Genomic DNA, 14,083 nt, shown 5'->3' on the forward strand with positions numbered 1-14,083 from the left:
CCAGGCTTCAAATCCCACACACACACCCACAGCCCCCAACACCTTCACAAATAACACCCCACACCACACTTTAAAAAATAGTGTCTCATGATTTACGTGCCAATCTCTTGATTTTTTGACTTCGTCTCATTATTTTTGGCATGGTGGGGTTGGCAATACTGCTATTTTTAGTTGCTTTATAACTTTGTCATGCTTTAATGATCCAGGCTGAAATTTTTCATGCTTGATATCTGATTTGGGCTGAATTATTTTCAAAAAGTTCAGCAAAAATAACTATTTTTCAAGATAAATGGCCAGAATCCCTGATTCCTGGTGAAACGTGTGTGGAGTAAGACAGCCTATACAAAATATAATATATCATCATATATATCATGTCTGTTCTGAACAAATTTAATTTTAAGCATGATTAGTGAGACCATGGGATAATCTAAACCACATTTTATTCAACCACTTCAGAATTTTTACCTGGAGCCAGTGCATCATATTTTTAGTAGACGTTGAATCTGGGTAGTGGCCTATGTACACATCCATTCGACTCTGCAAGAAAACAGTTTTAGGACATTATTTTTTTCCTTAAATTGTTGTAGGAAGTCTAATTCTCCTTCAACAAAATATTGTTCAATTCAGTAGCAACAGAATTAAAAAAACAAACAAAAGAGAAAATCCTGATCTAGAAATCCATATTGCCAAAAGAACTGTAATGTTTTCAGAAATAAAATTTCTTTCATACCTGTCAGTTTCGAAGTCACTGCTCAACTACTCTTAAGGAAATAGCTATTAGAAACCATTATTAATTTAATTCTCTCTTTAGGTTTATACAAAGGTTTAATAAGCCTGTCCAATTATCATTTTGAATAGTACCTGATATATGCAGGCTGGCACCATTCCACTAAACATACCATCCTTTTTGCATGTATTGATCCCAGCTGCAGGATAGTGAGATTTACCATTTTCTCATCTGAGTACAAAGGAGGTGAGAGCTACTCTAAATAAACATGGTGATTAGCCATTGCCATTGTCTTACTTAGAGATGAACTTTCTTACCTCTAGTTAAGTCCTGTGCTGATATAATCAATGCCCAAAACAGGGCAAGGTTTTGGCTACCCTTCAAAACTGTTTCCCATAGCTGGTTGGGAAAGGTTCAACATGCCCAGTCTTAATTTCCATCCCATTTCACACAAAACATGGTAATCTGGTTGAAACAGAAAACTCATGCAACAGCTGCAAATGACTGGAATACTGTGATATATTAAAGTTAGTATATGTTAGGGTGGTGTCACAAATTCACTTGCAACAGTTGCCAATCATTGCAATGTAGTCACCTATTAAAGTTAGGATGCATTAAGGAGAGAATCCTCCCCTAAGAAGGAACAACTTAGTAATGCTAAAATGGTGCTTAATATGTGCTTAAGAGCTTGAGTATGCAACTGCTTCAATTTTAAATGTGCGAAATAAGCATTCTAACTTGAATGTGACACTGCTCTCAAATTCTAGTGCTGGGGTTCCAAGCCTCCATTAATCCAAACTATTGTATGTTTGCCCAGCTGGCTAGGCCTTTTCGCCCAAATTATTTTGAAATCTCCGTTCTTTATTCAGAATACTCCAGGCTACCAAGTCAATGACAACTCTGGTAAAAGGGTTCCCGTTGGCCTTTCAATGTTTTTCATAATGGAAAAATGAAAGAACATAGTTCCAAACTGTGTTTTTGTTAGAATACTGCTACCAGATACTACTTGTAAGTGACAGCAGTCACCTGTTGGAAAACTGGGGACTTTTGTCCCCACTTGTCAGGTATGCTCTAGCATCAATGGCCACCCAATCACTACACTATGCTAGAATCAGCATAGCATAGTGATCAGGTGGCCAGTGATGCTACTAATTTAGCACTATACTAGAATAAGCCCCACTGGGAGCCTATACATAAGTGTGGAGGCTGCTCTGATATGCTGGGATTCCAGCAGCCTGCTGTGTCTCATGTATCTGTCCCCCCAGGCTTAAAATTGGCAATAGGGACACCTGAACTAAAGCTTGTTTAATGAGCTTTAAAGCATCCCCACTGCAATTTTTAAGCCCAGGCTGTGATTTAATTAGAGCGGCTCTCAGAGCCCCTCTAATTAAAGCGCCCCCCCCCCCCCCCCCCCGCCGCACCTCAGAGCATGTGTGAAAGTGCCCAGTATTGCTACCCATCTGAATCTATTGAGCACCGTGTTATGGATACAGTATGCAATAGCCTCTCCTCCCATTGCCCTTGATACTTGTCCTATGGCAGACAATTATGAGGTAGAAACCAGTAACATTGAATAGTGAGCACTGTGACCCACACCTGCACAGTTGCAAAGAACATAGCTCCCATACCTGCACAATCCCACCATGGGACTTACGGGATACTGCTATTCCACCATGGGACTTACACCCTACTAGCACAAGCTATAAACTCCAAATTTGTCTTGAATAGTTGAATGCTGTGTTAGACATTTATACTTTGCTTAATAGACAGAGAAGGACATTTAACATGTTAACTACAAATAAAACAGTAGGAAACAGAGATCCTTAGTTAAACTGTCAATCATCAACTATTTCATGGGTGACTGGTGCCTCTTGATACTGGGGGGGGCACCAGTGGTTGATCGCTGACCAGGGGGGAGGGGAGCCAGCGGCTGACCACCAACCAGGGGTGGGGGACTGTCCCCCAGAGGCTGATCACTGCTGCCAGCAGAAGTGCTGCCGGCAAAACCAGAAGTGCCAGTGGCAAACCTGGAAGTGCTACCAGTGCTTCTCTCAGCACCCCCACATCTCAGGGTGGGCACTGGCCATTGCCTCCCACTCCCTGCCGGCGAGGGCCAATCTCGGGGGGGGGCACGTGCCCCCGCTACATGTTGCCTATGAGCTATGTTACTGAGTCACTTGCTTTCTCTATCCTCACTGTATTTGAAAGATAATCAAATATCTTTCATAATTCTTAAGCAATAAAAGAAGCCCATTTTATTCATTCCAGAGTAAATATGCATCCAATTATCATAAATGATAATATATTCATAATTAGTTTGATTCTAATTATCACTAAAAACAGGGGTTTATTTCATACACACACTTACCGTATTTAAGTTTTTCTCATTGTATCCACCCAAAAGGAAGAGAAAATTGGCACACAGTTTATTAATTAATGGATTACTGCATATATTAGCAGTAATCACTTTCCAATTCTTATTTCTTAGGTGGAAATCTTTTTTGCCAAACATATCCTGTTAAAAATGCAAAAGGTATTATTTATAGTAAGCAAAGGAACTTTTAGAATATATTTCTTTTTATTCCAATAGTTTTTACATGACTTAGGTCAGCCTTAGCTGACGGTTGTAATTACAAGAACTATACCTGTGTTTCCAATTCAGGTTTCCTGAATTGCACATGCCACAAAGTTCAAAGTTAAAACAGTCACTTTGTGAAATACTCACTTCATGCAAAGGGCAGAAGTGCATTTCTTTGCCCCATAGAAAACTATGCAAACGTATACATGAAAACGTATCAATATGGTAATATGAATGAGAAATGAGAAAACTCACATTCATATAATGCTCTTTGATCATTTTTTTCAAATTACAAAACCCACTATCTAATGCAGCTTTAAAGTTTCTAATCTACACATTCTCAAATCAGAAATTCAGTGGTTAAGAACTGAATGGGGCTCAATGAGGTGATATTCCAATGGAGGTGTTAAATTTAATGCTTTGGGTGTATTATAATAACTATGAAGACATATGTTTAACAAAGTAAATTATAACTAGAAATGCTGCTGTCCTTAGCACTGTGGCTAAATTAATTTTTAAAGAAAAATAAATTATTTATAGTAGACTTTTTTGCAGCATTTAATAGCTTGGAGCTCTTGTTCCTAAATAATACCTAATTTAAAAACCAAGTGTTTAGGAGAGATGTGGAATATGAAGTAAACTCATACCTGGAAAGTTGCATTAGGAAGAAGTGGCATTTTCAAGACAGGGCTTTTGGAGTTTTTAATTGTGACTACAGGAGCTAAGGCAAAAAACATTTTGACTTTTTGTGCCAGCTCTGGCATAGATGAAAATGCTATGAAACCTAAAAAATTAGAAGAGAATAATGATAGTAATCTTTTAAATAATTTTGGCATGTAAAAGATACAAATAATCAAAGACTTACAGCCCTTTGTTGAAATATTAATTGAATGAATGAAATGGACTCTGTATTGCTTTGTTTTAAAAGAAATCAATTCTAATATAGAATGAGGGCATTTGCATTCAGTTTAGGATGGCCCCTTATTATTCACCAGGAAAGGTGATATCATAAAATAAATTAGTGAGGGATTAACACCAAGGTTCAAATTACATTTCTTTGACTCTTGGGGGGAGGGGAAGGGGGTCTGCAAAAAAAAAATTGGGCTGCCCATTATGATACCCTAATAAAATCAGAGACCCTCCAGGTAATGATTTTCAAATCTTATAGGGGAGGGCTCTCATCTCTTATGAGGATGCTCAGTTCCCCCAAGCTTCCCCATAATTTGAATCCTGATTAACACAACAGTGTTAGGTGCTATGTGACAAGGCTGAGGCATGATCTGAACCAGAACAAATGGAAATAAAGCATCATTTCCAAAGTTGTCAACAAAAATGTTAGCTCACTCATTTTTTCAATCATTTTTAAATGAGTAAAGTTGAAAAGAGATTCTTTTAGAGTCATCAAATATGGTCCCAATATAATATACTTTAATGCTTATTTCTAGGGAGAAGCTTTGATTTTCCTTTCTTGTGAGTGATATGCTGCCCTGGAAGCTGACAAGAATAAAATCAATTGATAGAAATGAGTTGGGACAGTTGACTCATTTTCATATTTGAACTACATCAAGGCTGTACAAAATTGGTGTCCCCATGTGACCAACGTCAGATTAATTTGCTGCCCCTTGGCTCCTGCCCACTTTCAATCCCCAACACTGCTCCAGAGGCTGCTGCCATCAAGGTCTCCAGTCTCCCCTGCTTTTTTCCAGCTTCTACTTCCTGCTCCTGATCCTGAGGGTGTGTGGGAAGGTGGCACAGCCACAGGGCCCAGAATACCTGGGGCTTGCTGTGTGGGTACCAGAGCTGCAGCAAGGAACCCACATTGTATGGACTCAGGGGGCCCAGTGTCTGTGCAGGTACAGCCCTTGTGGCATGCTGCCCCCCAGCCACTCCAAAGCAGGACAGCCCTGGCCTTGATTATCCATTAGCATGGAAAAGAAAGCACCACTTATTTCTTCTTAAATCAAAATTCACATTTGGTGTAGAATCCCTTGACTTCCTATAGACAGTGAAAAAAGTTTTCCCAGCCAATGCATGGTAAAAAAATCTAGTTGCAACAATGGAGCTTAGAAGGAAGTGGAAGTCACCCACACCTTTCATGTTGTTTTAAGAAAATGGTTGGTCCTCTGTTCACTCACAAGCTCCAGGTTTTCAATAAGACTTTTAACTTGAGTCAAACCATGCTGGAAAGATTTCTGGGCTCAGTCTTTTATAAAAAACATTCACAATGATACACAAAGATGAGACTATTCTCTGCAATATTCTGCTTAAAAAACATAGGAATGGCCAAGTCATTAATGGTCCAAACAAAAGCCATCACTACTTAGAAGACATAAAATATGATGTTAATATAACAAATGATTTTAACCTACCGATAGTAGAGCCCTGAGAGTAACCCACATAATATATCTGCTTCAGCCCAGTTTTCTGCAGAATAAAGTTGATCATTGCTGGAAGGTCATATCTGGCCATTTCATGAAAACTACAACATAAAAATATTAAGTTAGATACATGGTGGAGTTAAAGAGCCAGATTCTGAAGTGCATCATGGAATCTTTGCACTAAGGTAACTCAAAGGAGTTGGAATCTGGTGGCAAATTTTCATTTGTTCCCATCAGATAGGAAACTACTGAATGCAACCGTATGGGATCCAGGTCTGTGCTTTTGGCCACCATCTTATCAGGCAACTCCCAGTTCACAGTGGTGGGGATGATTCACAATCAGCCATAGACTGAGAGGGTCTTGGGTAAGGAAAAAATGTCAACAGAGATTTCAGCCCATGTGCATTTCAATGCAATATCAATGAGCCCTGGGGCTGCAGTAAAGCCACCTAAACTACACAGTGCTTATTTTTGCCAGATCTGGTTCCAGGGCTTTGCTTCACTATAAAGTACACATTACATGTTTCTATTTGAACTTTCCAAATATTTATGTTTATTTGGAACTAGAAACTACATGATATTTGAATTAACATCAGCCCCTCTGCTCTTTCAACTCTGTTTCTGTGCCATCTTCTTCAGCAATGTCATTTAAAACATTTTACTCATTAGATCCACTTATGATAAAATCACTGAAGAAGTTTGTTAGAAAATTACTTGGATAGTTAAATAAAACACAAATTGATTACAGACAGGTGGAAAAAGCTTGACTGATATTGTCTGAACCTGCATTCCATACATTTTGAACCTGAGCTCCATTCTCTTCTTTCTCTCCCTTTGAAGCAAATGACTGCAAGGTACAAGGTACATGAAATTCTGGTGCTACTCTGAGCTCTGGGACTGATGTCCTTATCACATAGGACTGCAGTGATAGGAAGTTTTTAGTGCTCTCTCTTTGGTTCTACCTAGTTCAGAGTGTTTGATGAGCTGGAAGCAGCTACCACAGCAGTATGTTGTTATGGAACATGAATTGTCTTCACAATGACAGTTTACAGTATGAGGTTCTAATTAAAAGTTTTCCATGACACACAAAGTCTATTTTACTCCATGTCCGGTCCTGCAACTCTGACATTACTGAGATGAATGGAATTAGTGACTGGAGTAAGATAACAATTTCTCAATTATGCTTCTTCTTGGCTTGTAAGTGGGTTCCTTTTACAGATATATTATAGGGCATGCCAGTGGTTTGACATTAGTGCCAGGCTCTTGCACATATCGTGAATCGCTATTACTCTGAACTAATACCCAAGCTTTTGTTTGCATGAACAATTGATCAATCAAATGATCCATTTGAAAATACTGATCATGTACAGAGAGAATTGGCAATGGGCAAAACAATTTCCTAGATTCATTCATTTCCTAGCTTATAGAGGATAAATTCAGGCTAGATATAACAAAGAACTTTTTCTCTGTAAGGGTCACCAGAATCTGTAACACACTCCCAGCGGAGGTGGTGCAGTCACCATCCTTTGAGTTGTTCAAGGTGAGGCTGGACAGGTACCTTGCTGAGCTCGTCAGAGCCCAATAACTTCCTGTCCATGGCAGGGGACTGGACTTGATGATCTTACAGGTCCCTTCTAGTTCTATGATTCTATGATTCTTATCTACCTAGTTCAGCCTACCTGAAATCCCAAAATTCCTCTTGGTCAGTTGAAAAGTTCTGATGTCTTTTTGACCAGGTTGTCCCCCTGTTGTTTCCAATCCAAACATCATAGCCAGAGTCTGCTAATATGAAGCCCAAGCTGTTGTTGGCCAAATTTGAAACCCAGTTGCTACCTTCTCCAAAAATTCCATGCTGGAGAAGCACAGCGGGCTTTGGCTCTGAATAAGAAATAAATGGAAAATTTACTAAACCATAATTTCTGTAAAATAGTAGTAAAATAACATTCGCATTTCCTGAACTCATGATAATTGTCACAACCCAAAGGTGTGATTTTGTTTTTGTGTGTGCTTTGGCACCACTGAATTATTTTCCCGCCGTTTTGGAGCTTTCTTTGCAGGGTGCATTTCTTCTTTGCAGCACAGAGATGCACGGTGCAAAGAGTTCCTGCCATTTGTATTAGAATTCGAGCCCCATTATTGGCTTGTGTTAAAATATTCCCACGTGGGGGGTAACGGTTGGCTTTTTTCCCCGTATAAAAGGCTTGGGTGGTTTCCGCCCAAGTTGGAGAACTCCGAGGAGAACCCCGCAAGGGAGGACTCCATGAACATCAGGAGGAGGAGACTTCACGTCTCGTGAAGATCTCTAAGCGCTGCAGAGCCTATTGGACCCAGCGTATTCAAAGAAGGCAAGGGGGGTCTGATCAGCCTCTAGCCTCTCCCCGTCACCGAGCGCAATCCTCGACATATCCCTCTTCCCTGCGTGCAAAAGGATCCACGGAGCCTTGACAACTCTGTGGGAGTGATCAGAGTACAGTCTGAGTCCTCAAACTGGGGATTTAAGCGGAGCTTTGCCTGGGAAACTGTCCAGCCTACACCGTGACCATCTACGGTGTAAGTAAACAATCTTGAATCAACCATTACGAGTCTGTGCCCGATTCTAGTGTGTCGCCTGCTTTCTCCGACCCAGCGTGCCCGGGTTGCTGGCCACAGCCCGCGGCACGAAAAAGGGCCCGGATCGCTCCCGGCCCACACAATAATAAAAAACAATTACATCCTACTACGTCCACAAGACATCCTATGGTAAATAACCAGTTTAAGTTAGAAGTAACCATAAAGGAGAGTTTGAAATGTTTAGCAAATCTGCCTGATAGCTGTTACCAACATTCCAGGTACATATTTATAAAAAATAGTTGAACTTCTTTTGATCACTGCCATTTGCCTCTCCTATGCAGTTCCATTCTAAGGTTCTCCTTTTAGGTGCTTATAACAAGCATTTTTGTGTTTTACAATAGGCATAGACAAAAAGTGAGAAAAGCACAGAGATTTCTCCTGTAATAAAAGAATCCACAAATTAACAGGGGAGGAGAGGAGAGGTGGAAGAAATCACTGAGAGATTCGGCCAGCACACCTCTGTCCCAGTATTCTCAAATTCAAGTCATTGCTTATGTTTGGCCTCACTACCTGAGGTTGTGTGCAGTTTCTCATACTGTTTTGTTCAGAAAAAACATGAAGATGGATATAAAAAATTGTAAAGACTCATTTGATTCCATTTCAGTCTGAAAAAATAGTTTGGGTTCTGGATTTTTGCTTTAGCAAATAAAAATTATCCTAACACAGTCAGAATTATTTTCTTTATATCTGAATGACTGAGTCCGTTTTGAATTTGGGGGTTTTTTACCCCCTTTTTCTTTCTTCTTTTTTTTCATGTAAAATGTAGCCATACCTTTGTTGCAAGGATTTTGTCTGCCACAAGGAATTCTGTTTATTGTCACATAATAACCATCATCCGTGAGAACGTCATACTCCTCACTGGGATATCCTCTGCAGCAGATCATTTGACTCTGACAAAAGAAAAATAATATCAAAGATTGTTTATCTTGGATTTTTCCCTTATCTGGAGCATAGAAATGGAGGCTTCTTATTAGGCAATGTTAGAGTGCATTTCAGATTTCAATTAAGACACAAAACAAAGCACGTAGTAGTGATACCATTAGCATCTGTCCAAAACAATTATGCATGTGTCTACACGTGTGCTTTAATGAGCATTACCCTACTTTAATGAGCGCTAAATCATCACAAAGGGTGTTTATAGATGTGCTCTGGGAGGCAAAGGGAGGAGGCACTTTAATTAGCACAGCTTTAAGAGCCACACTAATTAAAAGCACCTGTAGTATCACGTGTATCAGCATCCCCACACTGAAAAATGGTGCTAGGGCACTTTGAACTAAAGCTCATCCTACAAGCTTTAGTTTAAAGCACCCGGTCACTATTTTTCAGTGCAGGGGCACTGATACACATGATGCAGGAGGCTGCTGGAGCACAGTAATTACCAAAGGAGCAGACTAGATTAATCAAGTCTACTCCGATGCACTGTAATTACAGTGTGTCTGAGAAGCCTCCCTGCACATGTATAGGAGCCCAAACTGAACTTTTGCTAATGCACATTAAAATAGGCTAATGTGCCTTTTTCTAGGACCTCACAAAGAAAGGCATTTATATACATACTTTTTTTTTCTACCACCGTGTCAGATATCTGCCGCTTCAGAGCAGACTCAATTAATCTAGTCTGCTCCTTTGGTAATGCACATTAAATTTGGTATCTCTGGGCATTTATACACATGTATGTGTCACAGCACTGGGTACTTTGAAAAGCACCTGGCGCTGACACACATGCAGTTGTATAAGTGGCGAAATGGGCATCAGCACTCAGAAAATGGTGGCAGCGCACTTTTGAACTAAAACACCTTGGAGGTACTTTAGTTCAAAAGCTCACCACTGCCATTTTCTGTGCCGAATCTGCTCTGCACATGTGGTGAGGCAAACTGCACTCACTGTGTGCAGTTGTAAAAGCAGCAAAATGTGTGTCAGTGCACAGAAAATGGCAGTGGTCCGCTTTTGAGCTAAAGCACTTCCAAGGTGTTTTAGTTCAAAAGCATTCCACCACCATTTTCTCAGTGCTGATGCCTGTTTCATCAGTTATACAACTGCATGTGTCACAGCACCAGGTGCTTTTCAAAGCACCTGGTGCTGTGACGTATACATGTGTAAAAATGCCCAGATGTACTACATTTAACGTGCATTGCCAAAAGTACATTAATGAACATGTAGACTTGCCCAGAGCTTGTGAGAAATCCAGCCCAGTTCTCTAAATAAGGAAATATCAAGCCATTGAAAATTATTTGACTGTTTTAAATTTCCCAACATAAAATGGAAAAAATCTCCCTGTTCTCCCTTCAAAATTTTAAATGTGCTGGCATTAATCAGAAGGGAATAAAAATTCAGGAATCTATTATTTGGGGAAAAATAAGTCATTGGAATTATAATACTAGAAATTCACAAAAAAAAATTAAACAGCTTAGATGCAAAGATATGGTCAAGGAATAAAAAAGTGAAAAAATGTAATAGATGGGAATGAAAATGCTGAACTTATATAGAAAGGAAGGTAAGCAAAAGGGAAGGGAGATAACTCTCTGCCCCAAAAGAATATACACACTTCATTTCGGTATGTGAAGTATGAGTTTGTCCAGTACAGTGAAAAACGCTCGCTTTGGACCTTTCAGAACCAGAAAACTGTAAACAGTAGAGTCTGCTGACACATGAGAAGCATAAGTAAAGCTGACATATTTAGTCTCCCTCAAGGTCAATTTTCAGCAGCAGACAGATTGTAAGTGCATCTGAACCGAAACAAAGAAAGTGAAATCCATATTGCTTAACCTGAGGAGCCTTAGCTGATTTTAAATCCCAGAGGCATAAGGAAGCCAAAACAGAACTTGTGTCATTTCATCATACCTACTGCTCGTGCCTTCTGTCAGCTCAGCATTTCACCAAGCCATAAACAATTAGTTTTTTTAGGGGCATTCTGTGAAAGTAAAATCAAACCAAATAGTGATTCCAACTAGATAAATTAGGTATGTTGTATATAAAGTATGTGTAGCTGCCATCATCACAGACCAAACATTATTATGAAGCTTATAAGCAGAGTGTAACCTACCCCAAATAAGTATTTTTGTTGCTTATGCAGCCTTTTCTTCCATACTACACACACCCTTCCTTTGCTCCTTCAGTCCCTCCTTTAAACCCATTCTCTTTGCAAAGTTTCTATATTTTATCATCATATTGAAACAGCTTGAAGTTTGTTCCCTTACTTATGCACTACATTTTCCTAACAATTCTTTTTCCTAATAATTCTTCTTCAAGGAAGAAGGAATCACTGCCCAAAAGGTTGTTAAAAAAAGTGTTTGACAAACAATTTGTGAGTTTGTTATTCCTGGAGACATAAAGGAGAGACACTTTAGACATCTAAAACAGCCCTTGGATCCCAGGCACAGATTCTGGAAAGTGCACCTCTGAATCCCAGCTGATTGTACCACTTCACTGGCAAGTAGGCAGTCCAGAGCCAGCAGGAGAAGGGGTGGGCAGGAAATTGGGAAGAGTGGGCCAGGGGCACTGGCCAGCCCCTTGCAAAGAAATGAAGTTCTGTTTTCCTCTCTCTCCTCATTCTGACCCCAAACCACATAAAGGATGGTTTCTTCTCCTGGCAGACTGCCATCCTGGGGTGTTTGCTCAGGAACTATTCAAAAGTCTCATATCAACTTGTCTGCTCAGAAAGTAGAAGGTGCTAGTCTCACTTCAAGGTGGTTGCATTTGGATGTCCAGCCTTCTGATCTGGGCCAGCTGCTGCAAAATCTCCTCCTCCAGAGATACCCAAGCCTTCTAAAGGACATGTGGAAGTGATGCTTCATAACCACCAATCACCATCTGCAGCAAGACATGTACCCCTGCCTCCTGTCCAATCCAGAGTTCTTCCAAAACACCCTGTGCTAACCCCAGTCCTTACCTACCCATAGCTTAGCATACCACCCACCAGTCTAGTTCTAGTTCTGCCCTCCAGCCCTGAAGGAAGTACTCCCTGGGGTTCCTGGCAGGGTAGTTTTGTGTTCTCCCAACACCTGGAGTAGACACATGGGCAGAAATGAAGCGCCAGTCACATATACAGCCCTGGCAGTGGGCAGCTGCAACCCAAAAGGTTGATCTGTCCACAAGTGAAATCTGGGTATGGGAAAAATCAGGGCAAGAGAAGAGGGAAGAGCACACCTACACATGCAGGCCTTCCAGACAAAAAAGGGATAGAGACAGGTTTAAGAGAGAACACAAGGTGCCACCACATACAGCAACAGAAACACCACAAGAGGTTGCCCTCACAGGCACTTGAGTGTCATATAGGTGCTTGGGTGCACATAATCATCTGTCTCCTGACAAAACAAGCTATGGAACTGACTAAACTGTTTTATTACAGTTTTGATATCTAGAAGTCTAGGCTGGGAACTTTGTCTCCTAAACTTATTTCTTTGACTCACTTGTCTGGTGTCAGGTGCCTAATTATTAGGTGTTGGGGGCATGACATGTACATCTCTGGATTTTACCCTCACTCATGGGAGCAAAAGGGGAACAAACTGGTTCTAGCAGAGGAAAAAGGAATACAGAATTTTCTATTTCCATGAAAAAGTACATATAAAATGCGTAAAATGTATGTAAGCGATATCCTCATAACTCTACTTAGTAGCACTTCCCCTGACCTATGTCCCTAACAAAAGTAATTAGGTATGGCCCACTAGGGAGAGCAAACTAAAAATACAGTAAGTGCAGCTACATGGGGAAATGGAGGCAGAAACCTCCTAATGAAGTTACACATTATATTATTAGTAGAGACGTACCCGAGCCAAAATCATAGTTTGTTTTCTCCTCTCAACAACATCCCACGCACACATTTGGGAGTGGTATGTTAAATCAGACCTAAGTTCAGATCCAGTGTCAGCAGATGTGGTACCTTCTGTGCAACTTGAATGGATCTCTCCACACCCCAGAGCTAGATAGTTATAAACTTTGAATGTTTGAAATGCATTTTGAGCTCATTTATCTCAAATTATTCTGTTCTGTGATTTCAACCATTTCACTAGTACTTAACTTACAACATTCATGAATGTTTCTGGATTCACATCTCTCTTCCTCCGAATCAGTTCTTCTGAGCTGGGAGATGCTTGTATCAGAAATGCTACTGCAATGAAGAGCCACATTTTGTATCTGTGTAAAACAGTGCATCTATTAATAAAGTTGCCATGAACACACACCCTAACTTTATGACTTTTATACCAGCTCTTTTATGTATTGAAAGAATATAAAATATAAGCTGGAAAGGGGAATCCCCATGATAGCTTGCCTATTCTTATCATAAGGGTGTGATGGAATTCAAAGGGGAGTAATCCTACTATCAGCTTACATCACAATTATCATATTCAACGTATTGAACAAATCCATCTTCCACTTTACTCCATGAAAAGTGGAAATAGGATCAGGTCCTTTGTGAAAAACTTTGATTACACATTTAATACAACAAGTAGTTTAAATGTTCTATATCCCCTCCCAAGTAATAATGTTAGAATATTGCATTTTCTTAAATATGAAAAGGTAGTGAAATTAAGGAAAACCACGCTGAGGAATGTATTCATTCAGGTTAGATTATGACTGTGTGGTAAGGCAAAAAGCCAAAGCCAGAACAATATTATTATACTGGACCTTGTAGAAACAATGTGGGAAGATACAGTCCATCCCTCAGAGTTTACAATCCAATGAACTACTCCAAACCACTATTTCCAGAATGAAACATTTCTCAAACCAATTCTTTTTCTTTTAGTGAAATCTGTCAAGAAAACTTAGGAACTCTTCTAACTGTTTTACCCATCT

At 40.0% G+C, this 14,083-nt stretch overlaps 1 protein-coding gene across 1 annotated transcript in view; it reads right to left on the bottom strand.

The window, feature by feature from the left end:
* LOC102376217 (putative lysosomal acid lipase/cholesteryl ester hydrolase) overlaps positions 1–13,416 on the bottom strand; it is a 17,131-nt gene extending 3,715 nt beyond the window's left edge. The window contains exons 1-7 of the mRNA XM_006029006.3: positions 13,312–13,416; positions 9,066–9,183; positions 7,363–7,561; positions 5,675–5,784; positions 3,953–4,089; positions 3,096–3,242; positions 466–537 (exon numbers count right to left, since the gene is read on the bottom strand). Coding sequence (XP_006029068.1) covers positions 466–537; positions 3,096–3,242; positions 3,953–4,089; positions 5,675–5,784; positions 7,363–7,561; positions 9,066–9,183; positions 13,312–13,416 — 888 coding nt within the window. The remainder of the gene's footprint in view (positions 1–465; positions 538–3,095; positions 3,243–3,952; positions 4,090–5,674; positions 5,785–7,362; positions 7,562–9,065; positions 9,184–13,311) is intronic.
* Positions 13,417–14,083: the final 667 nt, after the last annotated feature.

This window comes from Alligator sinensis, unplaced genomic scaffold (assembly GCF_000455745.1).
Source record: "Alligator sinensis unplaced genomic scaffold, ASM45574v1 scaffold557_1, whole genome shotgun sequence".
Classification (NCBI taxonomy): domain Eukaryota; kingdom Metazoa; phylum Chordata; order Crocodylia; family Alligatoridae; genus Alligator; species Alligator sinensis.